Here is a 25886-nt window from a genome sequence, read left to right as displayed (position 1 = left end):
TGGGTTAAGTGCCAAGCCACTTGTCAAACAAAAATAGCACCCCTGCCTCCCCACTTCAGTGATGTTGCAGTTACTCATGGATATTGAGTAAATTCCAGATCAAGTGCTTTTCCAAAAGAAACTGCAGGCAATTACAGCTGCTTCTGTGCTGAGGGTAAGCATTAGAAGACAGATCACCATCAATTTTTCATAAAAGCAAAAAGAAAAAAGATTGTTAGCAATATTCATGGTCCATTTGATACATACAGTTTGACACTGCAGAGGGAGGACTATAAAATTAAATGGAATTATCCTTAAAAGCTGCCAGGATGAAATGAAGTACATACTCCTTCCTTCTGTGCACCTAGCTTCCTGGGATACTGAAAAGAAAGAGAGGAAAAATACAAGCAGTAAAATATGTGTTTAGATCTCTCCTTTTGAAAACTAGGGCCAAATCAAGACAGAAAGATGCAGGAAATCACAGGTGGTTTTTTTGAAGGCTTTTTCAGTTACCTGTTTAGAATTCTAAACTCGTTACTTCTTACTGCTCAGTCTACTTACTGTTTCATTGCAAGTTTGTTAAAGAAATGAAACTTTGCTGAGAGGGACAGAAATAAATATGTTAATGAGGGTACTCTGTGAGTACCTTTCTCACAGGTCACAGGTTCACCAAGTTTTGCTTTGTTAACTTTAACTTATGCCTTATTTGTGTTTTAAACCTCTGTAAATGGGCAATGTAAAATTTGTCATCAGTAGACGTTAAGTGATTGAAGTAGGGCACGAGTGGAAGTGTCAGCCCTGAACAGAAAGCAGCTTTGTTCTGTTATTAATAAGTATAAAATTATCAAGGTTATTTTGCAAGATACAGAAGTGAGATGGTAAATCAGAAAAACTAGGTAAGTCCATTAATTATTAAAATTTTTGTCATAGTTAAATGAGTAAAGTTTTGATCACCTAATTTGAAGGTAACTGCTTTAAAAGGAACAGACAGAGCACTGAGCCTCTCCCAGCTACAACTGTTAAAGTTAGTGAAAATTAGCATTTTTCCAAGTCTTGTATCCCTGATTTTTTATGATATGTGCCAGTTGTTTCTTCTACAGCAAATTAACCAGGGTATTTAAAAGAAACAAATGTTCTCTGTGTTGCAACCCTTGCAAAGTACTGTTCTTTGTCTTTCTTTTTTAAAAGATTTATTCTTTTTGGTAGTTAATGACAGATTGTGACAGGGGAAAGAATAGGAACATCCATGATTTCCAAGATGTAATACCATAAAAATAGAGGAGTTGGGAAATAGTGGGGAAACAACAGAAAGCATCAGGTGTGAGAGTCATTGTGGGATTGATGGTAGGTGAGGATATTCAAGGAGTCGTCTGTGAAAACTGATGGTCAGGTAGAGGTAGCACGCAAATGGTGCACATCTCTCTCAGCTGTGTGATAGAGATCTACCAGGGTAGAAATGGATGAATCGAAGCCATTTGGATTTGAGGGAGAATGAGATGTTTGCAGAAGTTCTTCAGTAGTGTATGTGCCTTTCCATGGTTTACTCAGGTCTCTCACTGGTGACTTGAGGGACGTTGCATGAGGGTTGCTTAATAGCTTGTTGTTTAGCAACATAATGGAAATAGTGTGAAATATGCTGAGCACGTGCATGTGTGTGTTATATTGCATAGCCAGACCATGGTTGGTCAAACTTTCATAAACCAATAGCCCAAAATATCTATATTATATTTAAAATCAGATGTACATCTGTTGTGCATTAGCAGTTCAGTCAACCTTTTGTTGTTAACCTGTCTTTGCCTGGACAACTGGTCTTCTTGGTTATTTCTATTGCTTCTAATAATGGCATAAAATAAGCAAGTATTATTTGGAAGGGAAAGAATGAAGAACATTTCTAGTGTTAATTGCAGAACAATGTATTTAGAATGATAAATGGATATCGTAACATTAGTTGCTAATAATACATGCATCTGCACATAAGTGAATAGAAGTAAAATTTTTTGGAAGTCTGTGCTGTGAATGTTTTTCTTGGATCGACCAGTACTTCAGTTAGAATTATTTTCTGAATGAGTTTTACATCCAAAAATGTAGAAATGTGCCCAAAACTGACTTGTGAAGTGATTTAGTTTCTGTGTGATTATCCTCCAACAATTGCATATGCTTGTTTTATGATCTCAGCTGTGCTACCTTAAGTTCTCATTAGATGTCAGAAGTTTAACTAGGTCAAATCAGGTCAAGCTTATTTAGATAGCAGTATGTTAAGAAAAACAGAGATATTTCTGCATGTGATGTTAATTCAGCTGTGGACAACTTGTTATGATTCGGTACAGAGTATATGTCGCGTTCCATCCCTCTGGGCTTAAGGAGATGCTGGCTGGGAGAAGTGCCCAAGTCATGGCTCTAGCCATTACAGTAATGCCATCTTTTATATAAAATGTTAAACTGCTTCGGATGTGCTTACGCTTCTCAGTGCTTTTCTGTCAGTGAGAGTGCCAACTGGCCTGGCAATCGGATGATAAACTTGAAAACTCAACAACAAAACAAGTTGAAAGCCCAGGTGTAACTAACTGCTTCCAGGCTTCCTGTATGAGGTGCTTTGCTTTTCTTCTGAAGATGGTGAGACAGGAGAAAAAAGGGACCTGATAGGAGACAAAAAAAAAGCCGAACCCTTGTTATTCTGGGATACAGCAGTGGGTGAAGGGTGAGTGCTTATTCTTGGTATGTGCAGGGAACATAAAGCCAGGTTTGTAGACATATTCTTAGGGCTTAACATTTATTTAAGCATGTGCTCTTGTTTAATTTGCTTTTCGACAGTACCATGTAAGCATAAAGCTGTCTGGATGTGTGCTTCTGTTGTAAGCTCTGCGTGAAACTCTTCTAACATAGGAAATTTTTAAAATTTTCTGAGAATTCTCAAGCTTGTTGCAAGTTAGGGGATGGGAAGTTGCTTAGGTGATTTTATGCCTAGATAGATCCCCAATCTTTTTTGTCCCTCTAGGACATAAATGGACATCACTCCAAATATTTAGTAACATATGTAAGTAACGTATGAGGGGAGTGAGGTATTTAAAAGTAGAAGAGGGTTTATAGACTAAAATGGACACATATAAAAAAAATAATTTTCCAATTTCTCACTGATCGTCCTAGTATATTTCCCTTTTTCTGGCTGATCACCTGTTTCTTCTGTAGTGACCTATCTAAGGAAGCATAATAACAAAAATTTCTTGTTTGTCCATTTGGTGGGGTTTTTTGCTTCTAATGCTAAATTATTTGTATTGGAGCTAACCTTCCTTTCCTATTTCATTTTTGGTGATTCATCTTTTGCTTGTTTCATATAAACAAATTTACTTAAAAGTCAGACTGATGCTACTTGCTATTGTAGTCTGCTCACCATTTGTATTCTTACGCACATAAAATCAAACTCTCTAGCTTTTAAAAAAAGGAAAAAAGCCTTCTTCCAAAATCTGTTTTTTTTTTTCCTTTGAGTTAAAATAATAGGCCTTCAAAAATAATTAGATACTGTTCCTTCTTTCATGACGGTGGCAGAACTTTAGTTTCTATGTGCAATAAAAGGTAAATTATTATTTTTTTCCCCAAAAGAAGGGGAAGGAGAATCTGGACTAAGAAGTTAAAAGCAAAAAAACTATGCATAGTCTGGAAATAAAATGAAATATGAATTTCAGTTAGGAGTGGAGTCACAGAAGTATATAACTTCTATATATTTTTAACGTTTTTAAGCATGTGAATCTAAAATTATAATAAATTGTGAGAGTCTTATTTATTTCTCATAAAACCACCAGTTCTGGATTAATGTGATCCTAGACAGAGATATAAAAAGTCTAAGTATAGTTTTATTTTATAGATGGACTAACTTGATTTGTTGAATTATAGTTCTATGCCCATAAATACAATTTATTTTCCTTTCTTGAATTACTGTTTTCCAGTTAGTAGTTTTGGCAAATTGTAGATTTGAACTCAACTGAGTTTCATGGAGTGTTGCCTTAAATTAAATAGTCTTTGAATGCAGTTCAAGCCCTCTCTCAGAAGAAAACCAAAATAATGGAGTAGTGGATAGATATTTCAATAAGGATTAGCAGAGATTAAATTTCTCTATGGGCAATCATGGGCGGGTTTTGGAGCTGTGCCACATCCCTCTGTGGCTACAATGAAAGCACATGGGTTTGAACAATGGTAGCTCATTGGTATGCACTATTGGAGTGTTTTACATGGATGAATCAATTTAAACTGGAATCTCTATATTGGTCTTTTTGATGCTAGTCTAGGTATTTTATCTAATGCAGGTTACAGATATGGTTGCTGATATTTTCCGTTTCTATCTTCTGCATGGGATTTGGTGTAGAATGCTTTGTGCTCATCTTTTGTGTACTATTATATTTTTGCCTGCATAAAATAGTATTTCAAATTCTTAGGTGATAGCAGTAAAGAAGTGGGGTTAATGCAGTTTCATTATCTAAAGGTACAACAGTTTGATTGATACTCAAAAAAGAGTGGTTTTTAGTCTTGCCACAAGTAGTGCTGAAGTTACTTATATTACACCAAAATGCTCTAAAGAAACACATCTTTACAAGCACTGAGTCTTTAACTGCAAGGACTTTTTCCATAGGTGACATTTTTCCATAGGTGTTGCTTTTTCTAGGACTAGTTGTGTTTAGCTATGCAAAGGGACTTTCTTATACAATATTAATAATTACTCAAATGTTGTTATATAATAATGGTCTGGAATACCACTAAACCAGCTCATTGTAAAGAATTTTTAACTTAAGTTTTATGGAATATGTTTTTTTAAATCCTGGCTCACTTTAGAGAAGCTGTTGTATTTATTCTGGAAAGCGGATATGGTTGGGGTTTTGCATTTTTTTTAATGGTAAATCAGTGGTGGTGTTCCATTTAATACAGGATATACTTGATGAGCAAAACGAAGTGATCATTATCATCATGCATCACTCAGTTATGACAATCTGACAGACATAAATTACACGCTAGTTGGTTGTTTTAAAAAGGGATTTTTATGCCAGTTCTGCTTTGAATTGTGCAAGTAAAGGGCTGTGTCATGTTTGTTCATGTATAGTTGTATCTTGGTTTTCAGTTTGGTTGCAGTTTCTTTTATTACATTTATATTTGTCATCTGCAGATGGTTGAGCATGTTGCAAAATAAAATAAGGCTTTCCAGAACATTTCAGGTGACAAACAAGACGCATCTTCATTCATTAGTCAGTCAGTGCGTACACCAGCAATGGAGTTGAAGTCATGCAACATAAACCATCTGTCTACTGTATGTTGTGTGGAGGACACAAGACTTTTGTCCATAGGACTCAAGCTTTTGATATCTTTGATTTTTTTCCTTTGGTTTCACAGCCCAAGGCCGTGGTTAATGCTTCCTTTTGCAATGATAGTTACTACCTTTAGATCATTTGGAAACTGCTTGAATTATGGTCAGCTGTGACCATTGTGTTTTTGAGGAATCAAACTGAAAGCGTGGTCCTCGTGAGTTGTTGTACTATAACTGTGTCTTTCAGCTTCTTGAAACATAGGCTTATATGAAAATGAGACTTCATATAAATAAAAAAGTAATTCTCTAGTCCACATAAGGAAAGATTAAAGTATGAAACCTGAAGGCCAAAATGCTGGGAGGCTGCTGAAAGAACTTCTGTTAAAAAAGCCCAAAAGATTCTAATTGTAGTTGACCATTTAGAGCTGCGAGTACAGAAAGTTTACGTCTTCTCTTAGTTCAATAGTAAATTCCATTTTAATTAAATTAATTTCTGGCTGTTAGGTTTTTTTTATGCAAGTGAAGAGGAATAAGGTAGGTAGCCAATTCATTGCTTTTGCACAGATGTTTCTTTCTACTTTCCTTCTCTTTACTAGCTTTAACTCCATTCATTAATTATTATTTTTAAAATAAATTAATTTTGTAACATAAAGATACAGACAATGAACTTTTCTACACACCATAAAATCAGAATCTTGATTATATAACGTAATTTTATATTTACTATCACAGCACTACCATTGACCTAAATAGGTACGAAGTCAGATCTGGATCTGCTTAGGTTTTAGACAGAGAGGGTGGAATACTGTATCTTGCTTTATTGAACATACATTGACCAGAGCAGATTGAAGGTTTTGAGGCTGTCATCCGTGAAGTGTTTTTTCTCTAACAACAGCAACATTTATCTTCCCTTTTAATGTTGTAAAATTGAGAAAGTCTCTTCTGATTTTAATTATAATGAGATTACCTTCTTGCCATAGTATCAGGGCTTGATCACAGTTGAGATAAACACAGTGGTTTTGAAGAGACATGGGATGGTCTTTAGTGTCATTATTCTTAAACAATAATAAAGACTGTTAAATAAATAATGTTAGGCAAGGTTTCTGAGCAATTTTTTTTTTTTATTTTCATTAATTTTATTAATTCATTTCATTTCATTGGAATAAAGAGGCAACCTTCAAGGCTCTCTAGCCCTTCCACAAAGCTTCTGTTTCTTCTGTAATAGAAGCAAATCTACTAGAGAGATAAGAATAATTCCAGAATCTAGTTAGTTTTACTAATCAGTTCAACCTTCTGACATAATAAGTAGGAGCTACTGACTGAAGGGAGAAAGGATCATGGTGGTTTGGCAGAATAGGTGATGTTTTCTTTAGTGACATAGTTATGGTTGCCATGAAATCTATATTGTATTAGGCATCTAAGGTTGAAAATACTGTATTTGTTTCCTTAAGGATTAGAGAGTATGCTTTCTGTGCAGTTGTGGATATTCTGTACCACTGATGAAGTCTGCCTTGCCAATAGTGATATTAGTGAATCCTTGCATAGTTGCCTGGAGCAAATGCATACACTGTAGTTTTTTAATTTAAGTTTAGAAATCAAGTATTTTCAGTGTGTCTTCAACCCAGTGTGTCTTGAAAATAGGTTTTAAATTGACTGTCACATATGTAATGTAAATTTTGACTTCCCATTTCAACAATGGTTTGTAGCACTTGGATCAGAAATACTAATTTCCTTTTAAAATTTTATAAAATAAAGTCACCTGTGCTAAGAGTGGTAGGCTTTCTGTACCTCATAAACTTTCCAGAGTGCTGCATAAGGAAAAGAAATAAGAACATGCCTGTGGTAAGTCTGCATTTCTTAGTTTGTAGTTGTATAAATCTTTAGGTGTTAATAATTTTGAATTTATGATTTTAAAGATATATCTTTGGAATACTTTCTTGAGTGAACATGAAACTGTGTATGTGAAAGAAAATGGAATTTCATGTACTGCAAACTCAAAATCCAGATCATTTCTGTATTGTCTCTCTTTCTTCCCTCTACATTTTCTCCCCTTCATTTAAAGGATGTAGAGCCTAAACACTTGATAGGTTAATAGATGTATAGCTGTAGAGAATGTATATTCAAAATCTAGGTAACTCCAGTTTAGCAAAAAACTATGTTTATTTACACAGTAATTATAGCTGTGTAGGATTTAGAGTATTTGTGCTTCTGTCAAACATTTTTCATGTCTGTACATTGGCATGCAACTGCAATTGTTTGTTTTGCAGATGTTTCAATTGAAAACTAGGCTTTGAATTGTGGTTTATGTCAAATTTTTAAAATATAGCCACTAGTTTTGAATTTCTCAGATTATTAGTATTGAGTGTATACATATACGCTCCCCAAACCGAATGCTAGTTAAGAATACATCAGTGTAAATATCTTGGCCAAATTTATATTGCAAGTCAGTGACAGAACAACATTAGAATTCAAAACTTAAACCAAAGATGGAGTAAATAATAGCATTGGACTACAAATGAGAGATCAGGACAGCATCAATATCACAGCCAAGTGTACCACTTCTGTGCAAAGTGGTGACGTTGCTGTAGGCAGGGCCATAGAGCAGCTGTTATTACCAAAACTCCCCAAATTCCAGCAGAACAGAGTTGTAGGGATTATTCAGCCTAAACTGAGGAAGTACAGAATGAGCTGCTGTATCTTTTAGAAATTTTATATGCAGAAATGTTGTATTATTCATGCAGGATTGCAGCATCATTGATTTTTTTTAATACTTTGGATGAAGATATTTGCATAAATTTTCTTTCTTTATGAATGTATGTGACGCTTCAGTAGGATTATGTAAATTTTTCATGAAGCTTTTTCTCTTTATTTGTATATTTCCCTTTGTTGTACTGTACTGCCCACAAGGACGACCAGGTCCATTTTAGCAGGTCAGCTTGCCATCCATCCATCCATCCATCTATCCATCCATCCACCAATGGGAAGTCCGTACCAGTGCAGGGGGTGACTCTGTCCCAGGGGGTGGACTTGGCATCCATCCTTGCTGAATTTCATGAGGTTCTTGCTATTAACTATCCATAACTATAAATTTATATGTATATTTTATATGTATAATTTGGATGGCACTAAAATGAGCTCATGTGAATGATTGGTATCTCCAATCCCACATTGGTATCCCCAGACCCACATTTCCATCGTTCTGTGGCTTCAGTAAAGATGCTGGGGCTCTTGTTGGTTATCATTGTTCTTTATCTTTTTTTTTTTTTTATCTGGCTCATAGATGACATTCTTTGTCCAGTCATACCTCTTCAACCCCCAAAATTTTAAATTATCTGAGGATTGGTGGCATCTGTAGTATGAATCATTAGGTAACAGAATTCTCTTCATGTGACACATTGGGAATAAGTTATCTGCAGTTAGACACAGTTTGGTTTCCACCTATTTTTTAGAAAATACAGGCAACAGGAGTGGTACACTTAGCTTTAGGAGTTTATAATTCATATTTGTTACATTTATGTTTGAAGCATTTGAAAATAGCACTTAGAATTGCCTTATGACAGTATTTTCTAATGAATTATTATTACAGATACTTTAGTTACATCATACTGGAACAGATTAGGCTTGTCTCTATGGTGAGAAAGAACAGCATACAGACATCTAGTTCCTGGGACAGTCTGTGTAGGGTAGTGATTGTTTATAAAGGTTTCTGTAGTTGTTCCAGAAAGAGTCATCTTAAGAACTATAGAGTTTCACTCAACACCAGTGTCCTGTTTACCTCCTTTAACATTTAATATTTTGAAATTTGAGTTATGGTGCACTAGCAATTTAATTTTTTTTTTCCGTATGTTTAAATTATGCTGTGCCTTCTCAGTGCAAGACTTAAAAGGGTTTGGGATGAGCTCTGTGTTTTAAAGCATTGAGCCTCTTCCATTGTTTTGACACAACTAATTTGGCTAAAGCGAACTGCAATTAAAGTATACTTCTAGGTAAATGCTGCCAAAAAAAGAATGTACAGTGGAGTCCATTTACAATGTGCGGTTGAAGCAATAAATCTGTGAAAAGAATAACATATGCTTAATTTCAGTAAACAATTTCTTACAGTTTGTGGTTGTTGGTTGTTTTTTTTTTAAAGGAGAATCCATGAAAGCTTATACATGTTGTAATGAACCTGCCATGATGTTATAATGAACATGCTGGAACATTATTTAGGAGAAAGAATTTTCAGCGCTGTATCAATCTAGTAACATGTTGCATGCCTTACAGTACAGCAAAAGTAACTAGTATCAAAGAATACCATACAAAACTAGTTATATCTAGGAAATTCAGATGAAAAAAGGTATGTTTGTAAAAGCAGAATGTCAGATGTAACAATGACCTTGAAACAACAAATTGGGAAGAGCAAATGGTAGGAATTCTGCTATTGCTAGCTATCCTATTATGTGTTTGACTGTTCTTCTGTGCTTTCCTCTTCTGTGCTTTCCCACTTCTTAAAAGATTTCATTCTCCACGTGAAGCTGGATGCTTTTCAATGCAAGATGTACCTTTGGTATAACTTGATATGAATGTTCTGAAGTCCCGCTCTTGCAAGTGTAGCTGGCAGAGAGAGACAGCGTTACAGTAAATTTTGCCTTGTTTTCAGTGTGACCTTTGCTCGTGTTAATGTGGAGAGAAGGCAGTGGTTTAGATGATAGAAAGCATGTTCTTTTTGACGATTCTGTTTCAAAGGAAAAATCCCTCTTTTCTGGTAAGCTCCTTGCCAGTTCCCGTCACAAAGAACTGAGCTTGGGTGCTTTATATGAACAGAAGGTAAGGTTGGAAGCAGCAGATGGGGAGTTGAGTTTGCTTAAGTGGTAAATTCAGAGCTGGGAGGTACAGGAGAATTTTTAAACAGACCAAACTTTTATAACACATTTATAGTTTTGCTTTATAGACTGATGACTTACCTGGCAGTCACAGGAGGAGGAAAACATTGGGTAGTTGGTGATCACAGGATCAGTATGAACCATCAGGCATGATGTGGGTGTGAAAGATGCATCTAACTGGTGAAGGACATTTAGTGGGGATGCAGAAACTTTATTCTTATTTCATGAAGTTGCAGTGAAATGATAGCTCAAATATGGCTTGCAGTTCTGTTTACTGATGTTCAGAGAGAGGAATTAAGTTATGGCTAAAAGGATAATTAAAGTAGTAAAGCCTCTTTCATTAAGAAACAGTCAAAGGCTCATGCGTTTATCATCACACAGCAGAAGCTGTGATACAATGTGATTACCTTTTATAAAAACACTGGAATGAATATCAAGGAGCCTGGAAAGCTGGCCAAGGAGGATAACAATGTAGATCCAGGGTCAGATGGACCTAAAATAATGGCCATGAATAAATTAAGGTTAGAAAATTGGAAAGAGTTCTCACTATTAGAAGAGAAAAATCTCAAACAAATATCAAATAGCAGTAGTAAAATAATAGAGCATCAATTCTGTTTAAACTACTTAAACAGCAACAGCAAGGAAATAATTTAAAAAGAAATCTAGGCTGATAAAGGATCTTACAAAAGTTAAGTGTAAGAAAGTGCGAGAAACCCTCTATTTTATGAAGTCTGAATTCATAGGGGGCTGTGTGTGATCTGTGGATCTAATATATCTAAAATACAGAGGCAATATTCATTCTCTGTTCTAGACTCTTTCTTATCGTTTGTTAATTTTTCAATACTACAGGACTTAAGCAGTGAGAATTAAGGTAGTATAATGAAAATAATGAATTAATGCATGCTGCAGGTTACGTAAAAGAGAAAATTGGGTCTGATTTAGCAAGTTGAGTTTAGCTGAGTGCTTTTAATATTCAAGTGAAATTTATAAGCAGACCTAAAATTTCTTGAGTGATGTGTAATTCTCTTTGATTTCCTGGCTGTTACTGTTAGACAGTAACAAAAATATGAAAGTCCATTGTGTAAGTCACTAGTGTGTAAGTTGGCTGGTGCTTCTTTTAAGACAATGTAATTTTTTCAGAAAAATATGTATGACCTGTGTTAATACCAAGTACGGTGATCACTGCTGGAAAAGTCCAGATGATTCACTTCATAGGAAGTTGATGAGTTTTTCTGTCTTTCACAGGACACTTACCTTTTTTGTGTGTATTGAGGTGTGCTGTCCTTTGTCAAAGGTGTTTCTTAAGTTTGAGGGTGTTTTGATCCTTTAAGCCACAGCTTAATCAACCAGAACCTTGGCAAGAGCATATTGGATGGGGGAAAGGAGAGAGTTTGAAAACATAATTTCAGGATTTCACAATTGGTTTATCAGTTCTCCTGAATTCTTCTGGAGATCAGAGGACAAGTGTACAGTGGTTGAAAATGTACTGAGTTTTCTGGGAGCAGTGGCACAAGCTGAACAAGTGGACTCCAGGAGTGAAGTGGCAGTGTTGTTGATGTGGCAAGAGTCTATAGCTGGTTGATATTTCTAGTAAGATGAAAAGAGGGTTGTTGGCATGTGAAGAGGTGGTTGCTTGAACCTGATGATCAGCCTGTTACATTGCACAGAAAGCTGTGGCACTTGGAGGGACTTGTGTCAGGTTCATGAGTTTCACTGCAATGACTGAACACCTGATTTTAAACCATCACCACAAGTTTAGGACTCACATTTTATGCTTTTGTCTAAAAAAGGCACTTAAAAGAAATGAGAATGATTAGAATGGATAAATTTTACATATTTTATTTACAATTTAATTTTGTATGTAGTGAACAACTGTTTACTATTGAGTAGCATAGTGATTGCTGCTGTGTAATAACATAATTATTTTCCTGCATTTTTCAGAGAGTGAGGAGTGTGTATTTCTCTGTGTGCATAGTCATTGCAGAACACTATAAAATGGCAAAAGAAGCAACTGAAGTAATAAGTACTTCAGTGTTTTAATGTTATTCTTTAAAAATTACAGATTTTTAAACAGTATTTTAAGATGGTGATCATGAAAAATTAATATACTGTGCTGAAAGTTAGAGAATTTGTACTTGCTCTGAAGTTTGTGTTAGTCTTTAGTCAAAAAGGAGTTTGTACCCTTTTGTTGACCCTTGTGGACTGTGTACCAATTCACAACACACCCTTTTAGGTAATATCTTGATTAAAAAGAGTCATAACTGTACATCATGTAGGCTGAAGCACATTTGGTATAAAGTCCATGAAATATAAATATGATATCATCATTACACATTCATTATGATGATCATGTATTGTATCATGGGGAATATTTCAACTTTTCATCTTTGGCATGGATTGTTGTGGATTTAGAAAACTCCATGAGACAGAAGAAAGCAAAAGATACAGGAACTTTCATGGTAAACCCAGATACCACAGGACCTATGATAAAAGTGACAATGCTAAAACACAAAACAGAAGTGAAACATGCATAAGGAGTTATAACTTTGTAGTGATACAGATAGCTTTTTGACATAGACCCTTGTTGATATCTCTGCCTTTACAGTTTTTACCTTCCTTTCTTTAAAACTGGAATGGATTGAAACATTTTTAAACTTAGTGTTATTAATGAGAAGTTTACCTGTAAGCATTGAAAAGCTTTTTGAAGTGCTTGGAAAATCACAGTTTGAACTATTTATGCTTATGTTAACTTTATAATATCTGTTTTTGTTGGTTTATTGTTTTATCATACGTATGCAAAATGTGTCCTCTGCCTTTAAAGACATTGTATTGCATCTGTGCAGACAGGTTATGGCTTGAGTGTTAGTTATCTCAGATGTGACATGAGAATTCCTCAAAGTGTCCTACAGAAATTCCGACTTCCGTGTATTTATCTTGGAGGTATGACTACTGATCATTATAAAGCGTGGACTTCATAGCCTACCGGTACAAATTATACTGAAGTATTTTTGTCCAACTTCCAACAAAGTTCGAGTCCATCACAAAGAATGCATTAAACACAACTGAGACATTCCTGCAGATGCTTTTTGTATAAATTAAAAATACATCCCAAATGTGAAAAACTAGCTGTGTAACTTAGAGTTTTTATACTCTGTAAATGGCCAATATGTAAATAAGCCTATGTAGCATTTTTTGTGTCTTTTATATCTTAGAGGTGGAGTCTTCAGTTTAGGGATATATGTTCTAATCTTAGAGGTTTACCTTGTAATCTCAGGTTTTTATCTAGGGAAAAGAAATGTGAGTTTCTCATTTGAGTGAGTGGGTTTTGCAGAGCTGTGGGATTCTTGCAAAGGATATATCTTGCCAACAGCTTCCCAGTTGAAACTCAAATACCTTTTCTTAGTTTAGCTGTATTTCAGCAAAATGCCATTGGAAGAACCCAAGTCTTTCAACAAGCTAGGTTGTACGTTGCTAATAACAGAATCACTGAAATTCAGAACCTGAAACTGTCATGGGAAGCTTGTAGGCAGTGAGTTTGGAGCACGACTGTGAAACACTGTGTTGATGGTGGGGTATTCTTATCACCAAGTAAATTTGCTGGTTCTCCACTGCTCTTCACTAAGTAGGAAACCAAAAGGTTAGAACCCTGTATAAAATGTTTTCTTTTCTGGGTTTGGCAGGAAGAGCTTTCTCCACAACGAGATGCATTTTGTTTTTACTTGAAAAGCTATTCTATCTAAGTACAGTTTTTTAAAAAAGTTAACATAGCATTCGTGTTGCAGAGCTAAAAATATAGAATGTCAGTTCGAGCAAAAGTTAATGTTGATGTTGGAACTTTATTTTGGCAGTGCTGCAGTATTTGCTATCCTGGATTTTTATTTTTTTTTAAAGTTGTGACTTAACTGCACATATAATAAAATATACGTGGTTTCTAATGGAGCTGATTTAACTTTGAGTTGGAAGTTTTAATTTATAAGTGAAATTCAGAAAGAATAGGGAAAAGCCAAACTAGGATTAATAGATTTCCAAAGCATTTTTTTGAAAAAAGGAGTTGAGGAATTCTACCTGCATCTTGTTTGCCATATGTAATGTGATACATCTTAAAATGGTATTATAGAGTGTTTCCTGGTAATCTTCAGAGTGTACAGCTATAATGAATTGATTTTAAAATCAAGTGATAGTTCATGTGTTTCCAGTTGGGTTTCATAAACATGAAATGTTTTATGCATATGACCATTAATAAATATTCCTAAAGTATTAAAAAACAAGTTATGGAAGTGGATAGTAAATTGCTAATATTAACATTTTAAAGAATGTGTGATAAGATTACAAGTGATGTAATTTACATCCTCCAGACTAAAACACACCTTGAATATCTGTTGTTTTACAATGGCAGTCAAAGCATATGGAAATTCTACCTTGCATAGAGCCAAGATGCCAACAAGTGGCTGAATGGCAGTACCTTAAGTAATAGAATAATTTCTCTTGCTTCATGGCACCTGCAAGAACTGTGGGTAGTCCAAATGGCCATAAGGGAAAAGGCACACTTTGGCAGTGGAGTCAGGCAAGAAGTATTGCTGGTTAAGGCTGTAGGAGGTTTTAGGGGCAGAGGAGGTCTGTTTGTAGTGCAGCGGGAACTGAGATGTTCAAAGGGACTCTAGACTGCAAAATACAAGTTAAAATTCAATTTAATGGGGAAAATGTAGCTGTATCAAAACAGCCTTTCTTAAAGTTCTAGTGAATGTCTTCAAACTTGAATAAAAATCAATAGGTATTTCACAATCCTATTGGTTTCAACATTGCGACTGTATATCATGTTTCCTCAATTGCCTTGTTTCCAAGGTATGTTAAATTTGTCACAAGTCTCAAGTGATATTTTGGAGGCTTTTATGGATTGTGGAGTTACTAGCAAATATTTCACAACATTGAATCATTTCCAAAGCTATGAATCTGTTGGCATCTTTGAGGTCTGGTCTGCTGAAGGACTGCACTGGACTTAACCAATAATGTCTGTAAGATTTGCAGCGCAGACCTCAGAAAAGTAGAGTTTGTATGTTACTCATTATAAAGTGGAAAAAAAAAAGAATGTTTTTCAAAATAAATTTCAAAGAAAGTGGAGAATGTCTCCATCTTTGGAGACATTCATAACCCTCCTGAACATGTTCCTGTGCAACCTGCTGTACATGGACCTGCACTGGCATGGGGGTTGGACTAGATGATCTCCAGAGGTCCTTTCCAATCCTGTATCATTCTGTGATTCTGTGGAGTCACGGAACATTAAATAACCCCCTGTCCACCCTGCAGGATCTTAAGATCTTAATAGCTTATTTTCCATATTTTTCTTATCATAATTTTTATTAGTGGCTTGATATATTTTATATATTTTTATATTTATAATTTGATACATTTTTGTAAGGGTCTTGATATATAAAAGAAAGATATCTAATTTTACTTTTGTAACTGGTCAGCCTTTTTCATAGTCTAGAACTTGAATCCTTCCTGAATGGGAAATAACTCTTTAATAGTGCTTTTTGACTTGTAATCTTGTAAATAAGCAAATTAGAGGAGAAGGAACTGTTCCATTTATTTCCACGGTAGCTGAAGTGTCAGTGAGAGGATACTGTACAGAGTGGACCTCTGTTCTGATCCCATCCACTTATTCATAGGTATTTAGCATAGATGTGGTTGTGTTCTTAATATTGTCCATCACCAATTTTATCAATGGTGGAGGTGATCAGTTAGCCTTGCAAAACAGTGTGAGGGTAACTTTGGTAGATGAAAAATTTCCTGGAGAAACAAGATGTCAGGATTTGAGAGGAGTAGATTCTGAAAAAAATGGTGCAATTTATGTATTTTTGTTGAAAGACTTCCCTTTAAGAATCTCTTAAGAAATGAAAATATTTCACATGGGGTCTCCAAACAGTAAAGGCACAACTGCTAACATCTGTTCTAGGTGCTTACATTCAGTAAAGCTAACATCTGAAATAATTGGTAACATGCTGCAGTAGATCTCAAACTTGTGTTACAAAATAATTTATTGCACACACAGCCTTATTAAGATGTTTTTAATGGGAAGGTAATCAATGGTTGTTTGTGGTCACTTCTTAAACAGGCTGTACTTTGTCTAGATATCATCCTGCACTGTGAAGACAGTTGAAAAATCTTAGCAAATATTAGAATATTGGCAATTTAAGCAGTATTTGTATCTAATACAGCAGTAATTTCTAATAATGTATTTATAGAGGAAGACTTAGGGCTGAAAAAGGAAATACTTCTGGCTAGGAGATGCAGAATTTGGAATCTGGGGGAAATGCCAAACATCTTAGGGTTTGGCTGGCAGTGAATTAATAGGCAAATGGCAGTTTGATGGGTGACAACCACGAACATTTGGGTGGACCTGATGTCTATAGTTCCTTTATCCATTGGCCTCCTTTGTTTCCTTTTCAACAAATGAGATTCCTTTGGATTTGTGTCCTTTCTATAAGCTTACATTTAACTCTCCACTGTTATCTTGAGAGGTTCTTGATCAGTCACGTACGGTTATGTGAATAAAAGCACCTGTTGAAATGTGTCAGAATATGCAAAACCATCTCAGTTTTGCATGCTTCACTATTCTACTTCATTCATGTCTAACAAAAATGAAGAAATCTTTTTGCATGTGCAACATCAGCTTGTTTAGATAAAACATGATTTTCCTAGAGATTCAGTGTAGTGTGTATCTTAAAGATACAGAGAAGTTTGGAAGAGTTTAAAAGCCACAGAAAAGTTGTTTATACAGATCTTAAATTTGGGGGCCAGTGACTGAACTCATGCTTGTAACTCAGTAGTCTCTGCATAACAGGGCTGTAAGGTATGGCATTGTGCATATATATGTATTTCTTTAGGGTGCAGTCCTACCATTAAAAAAAAAAAAAAATCCCAGAAAGGCTTGAATTGGCTGAGAGCCAGTCAACAGAGGTAATATTGACTCTCTCACTGCTGTGACTTCTAACCATGCAGCAGAGTGGAGTGAGCAGGTAGATAGAGAAAACCTCTAGGAGAAATACAATGTGCAAAGCCCGGAAATGCAGTTAATTGAAGACAGAAGTTTCTAGCACTTATGAATTGTTGGCCTTCAGCAATGAAGGTACTTAAAGAAAGCTGTAGTGTGTTTGAATAACAAGAACACGTGAAATTCTTACTCTGTTATTTGCACAGTTTGAAAAGTTGTTTGAACTTGCTTTATTATATGCACTACTAAGAGCTGGAGACTTATTTTTGTTGTGTTTCAGCTGAAGTCAGGTCTCCTGGTAGCATTGTTAGAATCATGATATTAAATTCAGTCTGAACTTTTAAAATCATGGAGGAAAACCTTCAGAGTGGATACAGATAGGCAAATTAAAGATTTTACCTCTAGTAAAGAATAAATCTTCAGTTCTGGGACATTTTACAAATAGTACAAAGTTTCAGATTACCAGAATGTGTTTCAAAACAAGTAAGTGTTGAACAAGTAAACAAGAATTGTCTTTTTCACTATACATTGAAGAAAACCTTTAATTTTTACTGCATATGACATTAATATTTTGGTGCTGGTGGTTGTAATATATGAACATTTGCTACATCTGATATGGATGCATTTTTCCTATGACAAGTATTGCTACGTGCCTTGGACAGTATGGTGGGAGCATGGACAGGTACAGTTTTGTAAAGCCCGTCCTTGCATACTGTGTGCATCTGCGTCACAGGACAGTGGAGAGCAGAATGCAAGGAAAATTTTTGTTGGGATCATGACATGACAAGTCTATGTCAATTTATTACTGAAATCTAGTTTAAGATGCCTATTGGGTGGATGAAGAGACAAAAGAACGACGAGTCAATAAAAAGATGTAAGGCAGTGGGAGTTCACTTCAGGTGAGACTCGTTTAGGGGAACACAGCATTATTAGGTACGCCTTTGTCCATGCAAGCATTCAGCTAGTGATAATAGCCTGCAAGAGGGGCACAGGCATGTAAATCTGTACAGGTGGCCTCTGTGGGATGACAACAAGGACTCCCCTGTGTTGGCCACTGCTGCTTCCAGCCAGCTCCAGTGGACCTGACGCAGGGCCTAGCTGAGCCCCTCGGCACCAATGGCAATGCCCCTGGGAAAATGAAAGGGTAAAACACTGCTCAGCAGTGTGAGGAGTGAGGAAGAAAAGTGAGAGAAACATCCCTGCAGACACCAAGGATACAGGAGGGGGAGGAGGAGGTGGTGCTCCAGGCACTAGAGCACATAGCTCCACCGCAGGTTCTCCATGGGGAGGACCAGGCCAGAGCAGGTGGGTATGACGTGAAGGACACTGTAGCTTACACTTGAGCAGGCTTATCATGAAGAACTGCAGCATGTGGAGTGGGAGGAAGGGTAAAGTGTGAGGATGAGGGAGCAGCAGAGAGAAACTGTTAATGTTCTGATCATACCTGCCATTCTCTGCCTGTGCTTCTCAGGGTGCAGGGAGAAGGTGTCGTTTTCATTTGTCTTTGTTCGTCATTACCTATATCTGTTTTAATTGACAATAACTTAACTTTCTGCAAGTCAAGTTTTATTTGCCCATTATGGTCGTAGATAAACGATCTCCCTGTCCTTATCTTGACCCATGAGCTTTCTTTTCATCTTATTTTCTCCCTCTGTCCAGTTGGGGAGGAGGAGCAGGGGAGCAGCTGGGTGGGCATCTGGCAGCTGGCTGAGGTCAGTTCACCACAGTGATGAATTGTTTAGTGAATGAAGTATTTCGCTTTGACATGTCAAGCCACAGGGTTAGAAACAGCTACTACATAAGCAACTAATGATAAATTGTAGACCACTGAGACTCATCCTTTGGAGCTGGCAAACTACTTTGTTTAAAAAAGTGAAAAAGCCTTAATGTTCTGACATTTCTTTGAAGTCCGTGTTATGTCTTTTTCATTTATTACTGCTTTACAGTGAATATCTGCAGTGAAAACAACATATTGGCAAAATGCTATTTCACAACTGTCTTGTGGTATGTAAAGTTTCCTTTTTGACACAGTATTATCTTAGCCCCATCTCCTCTTTGGCATATTAAAATGGTAATGACTTAATCTCTGACTGTAGTACATGCTTGTGGATATTCTTCTGTCATCCCAGGTTTTTTTGTGCTAATGATAGCAAGGAAAATAGATTTTCTTCTTTTCTTACTTCTCAATTTCAGTTCTTAGGAAAGGATATTCAATTTTCTAACATTCCTTTGCAGCTTTTTTTGTATAAATTCTGCAAGAAACAATATTATGTTCAAAATCTGCATTGTTTCAGCTTTGGATGATAACAACTTTATATGCAAAGAAGAGTATATAAAAGTTAAAAGAAATCTTTGCTAATCTTTACATTTCCTGGCTTATACCCAGTATCTGATAACTATATGCGTAAGTGGTCTTCACAAATTTGCTTCACTTTCATTTTTTTGTAACTTTTCATGGTGATACCACTTTAGTGGAAACAGTAGACTTACTTCAGGTTTTTACAGGATACCTGGCAATATCAAATCCTTACAGATACTCCAAATAGGAAAAAAAGGAATTGCTGTCCTTTTGGGAAAGAAATGCTGGGCAGAAACAAATTGCATGAGTGTTGTAATATAGAAGTTAGAAATGAGATGATATAGCAGTTTCCAAGTCTGCAGTTACCCAGAATATTCAGGTATTTTTCGTTCTTCGACTCTCATCTATATTTCCAGTTGGATGTAAGAAAAAACTCATCTTTTGTATTTCAGAATAATTCTGATCTGCCTACTTTTTGTGTTTATTGGCAGATTTCAGATGTGAACTATTTTTATTTTAGGTAAGACAGAAGGTTAGTTTTCATTCAGGGCTGTTAGTTACACATGGGCTTTTTTGTGTTTGTTTCTTCTAAGAACGTGAAAAGTCTTGGTGTGATGTATGTTGTGGAAAGCGTTCATTTATGAGGGCAAGTATCCACTCTAAAATACGTATCGTAGATGTGAGTCCATTTCAGAGTGTCCGTATGTAGTCCCATGTGATGCTTTACGTCTTCATTTGATGAAGTCTGCCCTGTACTTAAGGTCTCACTTACTGTAAGTAAAATGCAGAGCAAGTACCCAGTTCATCTTTACATAGGAGGTCTGGGGAATTTTTTGCCAAATGAGGTTGTCCTGGGCTCAAGCTCTACTTGAGATGAATGTGTGTTACTTTTAAGTTGTTCTTTTATTTCAGGCAAGAAACTTGAAAATGCAGGGATACCTGAACACGGCATGTTTGTTACCTTTGCATGAGATAAGTCCACCGTCCTTGTAGCCTTTTTCTATTGCAGCTGTGAGTCATGGTAGCTTTCAGGTGAAACTGGTGGGAGATGGATCAGTTCTTTAGAACTTGCTTACAGTTCTACTTGCATCTAAAGTTCTAGATGCATATATTTTTTTACATTTTTTTAGTATTTGTTTTGCTGTGCATTTTCATGACAAGGGGATTTTGGCATTTGAACTGTCTGAAGCCGCTATTTGGCCCTGGCATCCCATATCTGACAGAACTTTGAAACTCTGGTGCTTTAATGCATGGCTTTGATTTTCTGTGGTTTCTGCATTTAGTTTTATGGCAGATCGTCTTAGCTCCACTTCTGATGATTATGAAAAAATAAGGGCATGGTTGGCACGGAAATAGTTTCATCTTCCCTTTTCTACCTGTGAAATTGTTCAAGAGATGGAGAAATAGTCACATTTTTTCCAAAAGCAGTCAAAATTATCACAGAGATTATTTGGTTATCTGGATTTGTCTGAAAATTACCCATTTGAATGTGTATAACTCAGGTTAATTTTAGTCAATAAGCTTTACATCAATGTTCAGTTCTTTTAACTTCTGACTCAGGAGACTGGCGATTTTCAGAGTTCTCTACTCATTCATTAACCTTCAGTTTATGAATGGAGCTAAAAGAAAACATAAACTATCAGTGGTCCCAGCACGATTTCTCAGTATGTCTAGTTGGCAATATGAAGAACAGCATCTTAAAGCCCTGGTTTCATTTTGCAGCAAAGAGAACGAACACAGAAGAAATATGAGATACATGCTATGTTGAGTCTTTGTTCAAGGTGGACTAAGGCCTTGTTTTTTGTAGGTGGACAGGGAAAATATACCATGTGACGGGTGGCTACTCTTGTTCTATACACAGAGTTTATCAGCATCTTTCATAGGCTAAATAATGATTAATAATAAATAAATCTATGCCTGAGTGAAACCCAGCATTAGACATAAAAACAGAATAAAAATAGTTTATGCATTTTATTAGTATTTGAGAACTATGCTTTTAAATAAAATTTCATTCAACATCAGTTATATTTTATGTTAGAAAAGTTAATTGTTATGTATAAGTAACATTATTCAAGATATATAGAATTGGTATCTGGTAGATGTACCGATAGTCCCTAGCAATACATAAGCAGCTAATCTTGTAAACGTGTAAAATTTAAAGCTCACAATGAAGATAAACTGACCTAAAAAGTAAGTGCAAAAAGGAAACAGAACAGCCAAAAAAACCCGGCTACTCTTACGTTTCTGTAGAATGCTAATGATGACCTTTCAACATCTGTTCAGCATTCTGCAGCTAGTGTAGCTGATTGAAAAATTAAATACATGTATTCACATTTATTTTATGGAATAGTACAGAGAGATTGTGTTGGGCTTTTTTTTTTTCTTTTTAAAGTAATGCCCACTTATGTTTGAAGGAAATTGTATTTTGTCCGACCTATAAAATTTAATTTTGTTTTCTTGCTTGGATCGGAATTTCTTTTTGATGATTTATCCATATGTCAGGCAGGATATCCAATGTGATAATGGCATCTACATAATTCCAGAAGAAACAAAATTCTTTTCTATTTCTCTCCATTCATACTACATGGAAACATACAGAAGAGCTCTTTGCTTCTCTCAGCTGGAAGTACCAGATTGTTTTCTTTCTGTAGCAAAACTGTTTTATAGGTTTTTAAATTTAGAAAATGAGAAAGTTAACTGTCGGTCTTGCTGATGACATTTTCTAGGAGGAAAAACCCACAAGTCCTTGCTTTCTCCAGCTTTACTCTTGATAGGAACTTGTGTGTGTTGGCAGCTTAGCAATTTGAGCTGAGTTTGATTTGTATGGTATTTATATAAATACATTTTATAGTATTTTTTTTAACTGTGGCCACACTCTTGTAATACTAGATATGCATCTGGTGTGTTAGCTTTTTATGTATGTTTGTGTGTATAAATATGTTGAGGTGAGGGGTAAGCTAACCAACTAAATGGCTGTATTAGAATGTTTTTCTGTTTTAACTGCTGGCAACCAAGGAGGCATTGCTGCCTTTTTTTATATGGTTTTTTTTTTTTGATTGGAAAAAGTGTAAAAGGAGTGTCACAAGATGTCTTTTCCAGCTTCATAGTTGCTCAGAATGTATTCTTATGCCCTAAATTATTCCTGTTATTTCATTAAATGTAGTTATCTAAAAATGTGACAATACACTGAGCAATAAAACTAGTGTATAGACTTTTCTGTACATGCTGTACATATTTAAATGACCCTGTGGGTCTCCCAGAGCAAACTTTTAACATTCCAGATCTTTTACCGTGCATCTGCTACTGGCATGTAGCCACCCACCCACACAGATTTAGTTGAAATAAATGAAATTTATTCTAGTTCACTTAAGTAGAATGGCTTGTAAAACATAAAGGTAGTTGCTTTGCTGGTAAGGTTACTAAAACAAAGGGCTTTCTTAAATGGAGTTTTGTGATTTTTTTTCTTCTGCAGGACTGTGCACGATTTCATACTTTCTTAAATTCTTATCTTATGTGTTCCTTTTGTTTTCCTTTGCAGATGGGGTTTATACAGATTAATGAGGACTTCATATTTATTGAGCCACTCAATCGCACTTTGGCTGTGACAGGTCATGCACACAGGGTGTACAGACGAAAAAGGTCCATAGAGGAGAAAATTTCTGAAAAACCAGCTTCTCAGAATCAGTACTGTGGTGTTGTTACAGGTAATATACAAATCTCACTGAAAAGATCTAATGTAGCAGACGTATTTTTAAGATATGTAGGTAATAGTTAAACAACTGTGAACAAAAGCATATCTGATTATTCTTCTAGCAGTAACTTATGATGGATTTTGAGGTGGCATGCTGAGGCTGCCACTTGTCAGAATAGGAGAATGTCCGCTGAGGAATAGACACTGCCTGTTAATGTCCAATTATATTTGAAAGTAGAAATATTTGGGTCATTTTTTTACTTCAACTTAATAATTACAACCTATTTCTTGTCCCTGCCTGTCTTTGTAGTTCCTTAAGTACTCACGACACGCGGTGCGTGTACTTAATTTTCAATTTTAAAACATTAGCAAGGTTCATCCCAATTGTGGTTAGTAACAAGTCTTGAATTTCCTAATGGGTCTGACACTGAATTGAAATAATTGTTATAACAGTGTTTTTGTTCTATGACTGATACTTAGAAGAACCATATGAAACAATCCAAATGCATCTTCCTCAATGCAGGGTAGAAGTTGTAGAAGTAGAAGGGTTTCAACAAAAATTTGGCACACTTAATAGTTTTCAATGGAGAGGGGAGAAGTGGCTTTTGTGAAAGAAGTTCTGTTGTACCTGCTTCAACATCATCACCTCTTCTTCAAAGGATAGGGGACATCTAAGTCTTTTGATCTCAGGACGAGCGGGGAGTATCTTTAATGTTGTTGTAAGAAATTATTTTTTCCCCAGGAAATAAAACGGAATGAGTACAAATTTAAAGGCATTTTTTTCATGTCTCCTGAACTAGTATAAGTGAGATACTGACAAAGTGGAAAGAAATAGCAGAGATGCACTGACATATCTAGGGAGCTGGATTATATGACATTTGGGGTGAGGCAGAAGAAACGGGGTTATTTCAAACAGGTAAAGAAAGGTAAAGGGAGGATACAGCTGCAGTCTTCTGGCGCCTACCGCCTTCTGCAGAGAGAAGATGAAGCCAGACTTTCCTCAAAGGTATCCTATGACAGGATGAAAGATGACAGTTGTAACTTGCATTCAAGGAAATTTCAATTGGGCATAGTGAAAAAAAATCTCGGCAAGAATGCTTAGTGCTGGAAGAGGTTTTCTAGAGAGGCTACACCCTCAGGCATTTACAAGACATAGCTGGAAATGGAGATCGCTCTAAGAGAGATGATCTTACTTCGATGCTTGCCCTGTCTGGAGCAGGAGGTTGGCCTCACTGACCTCTGGAAATCTGTTGTACCCTAAACTTTTCTGTGGCTGGTGGTTCTTTCTGAACATTTATACGGTTCTCTTTTATATGGTTACACAGAAATATGACACTTTCTTTTTTTTTTCCAGTTTGGAAGTATTGTTTCTCTAATTAGGCGTACATCCACAGGTTGAAATCAAAGATGAAGTAGCAAAGCAAGACTCTTTTTATAGTTATTAAGAGGGACTAAGTAAATGACATGTAACTTCCTCCAGCAGGCTCTATATTTCTCTTCTAGGCATTCTATTACATTGCCACTGCTTATGTAAAAGTGACATTTTCTGTATTAGCAAAAGTTGTTCACAGAAAGTAAAGCTGGTTATTCTTCCTTATTGTGGTGAGTTAGAGCACGCATGCCTGGATGCATTTGGGAGTGAGAAAAAGAGAGAAAATGAAAAGTATGCATGATGTGTGATCTGGGAAGGGGGAGAGGGGCATCTGATGAGTAGCGAACAATGATGTGTATGAAAATGAGCAGAGATGCAAACTCTTTGTAAGGACATTTTTTTCTGTCATGCTCATTACCAGTCATCCTTGCACTTTTTCTTATGCTCTAAAATGGGAAAGTTAGCTTATTCTGTTCTAATAATCTTATGTCCAAGGCTCTGACTTGGTTGCAAATAGTCTGTTAACAGAGATTCAAATATTTGCTTAAAATAAGTTTCATTATCTCTGCTACCAGGCTGAAATTTCAAAATAACACAAGCTGTGCATAACTGATTAGCACCTGCTAGCATAACCTTATTGCCAGGGGGGTATAAATATCTGCAATTTCTAACTGACACTGTTGTATCAGCAAGATCAGTCTCTCACTCTGCTGCTATAGGTTATTTTACTAAGTAGGGTTGCAGTAAATTACAGCATAAAAGCTATGTCTATGTGAGGAACAATTTGCTGGTGTGACATGCAGTTAGCTCATACCACCAAGACATTCATGGTGCCGAAACAGCCTTAAAGGTGGGTTGAAGCCACAAAAATAAGCCTTTACAGCAATATGTGAGAATTTTAAGTCAAATTCTAAACTGAGTAGGTCAATGAAACAAAGGTAACACAGATGAGTGAGGCTTTCTGATATTCTCGGGTGATGCACAGCTGCCCTTGGTAGAATTGTAGCTGTGTGACAGAGAAACTATTATCTTGGCAATATGGCAACTTCTCAGGAATATGGAAGGATGTCTTACTTCTACAGTAGGCGTGTATCAGAATGGGTGCTCTGGGACAGGTATTTATGCTGCTGGTTTTGAGCCAAATTGATCTCAAAGACTGGCTACCTATCAAGCAAATGTTTATTGCCAGTGATGAATTGTAATTATCAGAAGGAATGAATGTCTGTGCTGGAGGTGTTGAAGGATCACTATTGGAAATAATAGCTTTTCATGGAGAACTAGCAGAGGCAATCAAAGAAGGTATTGTTTGTTGTCTGTTACTGTTGTGGGCTGTATTGAAAGATGCTACACAGCCAAACTTGTTTGGAGAGAACAAAGAACTTGTTTTTGTGAATGGGATTGATTC

The 25886-nt window shown here is 36.1% G+C and overlaps 1 protein-coding gene across 3 annotated transcripts in view; it reads left to right on the top strand.

Moving 5' to 3' along the window:
* The window catches only part of ADAMTS19 (ADAM metallopeptidase with thrombospondin type 1 motif 19), a 144449-nt gene that overhangs the window by 8073 nt on the left and 110490 nt on the right, over positions 1 to 25886 (top strand). For all 3 annotated transcript variants that reach the window (XM_014954817.1, XM_014954818.1, XM_014954816.1), the window contains exon 3: positions 22957 to 23122. In XM_014954817.1, coding sequence (XP_014810303.1) covers positions 22957 to 23122 — 166 coding nt within the window. The remainder of the gene's footprint in view (positions 1 to 22956; positions 23123 to 25886) is intronic.

The sequence above is a fragment of the Calidris pugnax genome, unplaced genomic scaffold (genome assembly GCF_001431845.1).
Source record: "Calidris pugnax isolate Ruff unplaced genomic scaffold, ASM143184v1 scaffold157, whole genome shotgun sequence".
NCBI lineage: Eukaryota > Metazoa > Chordata > Aves > Charadriiformes > Scolopacidae > Calidris > Calidris pugnax.
This window is presented reverse-complemented; position numbering and strand designations above follow the sequence as displayed.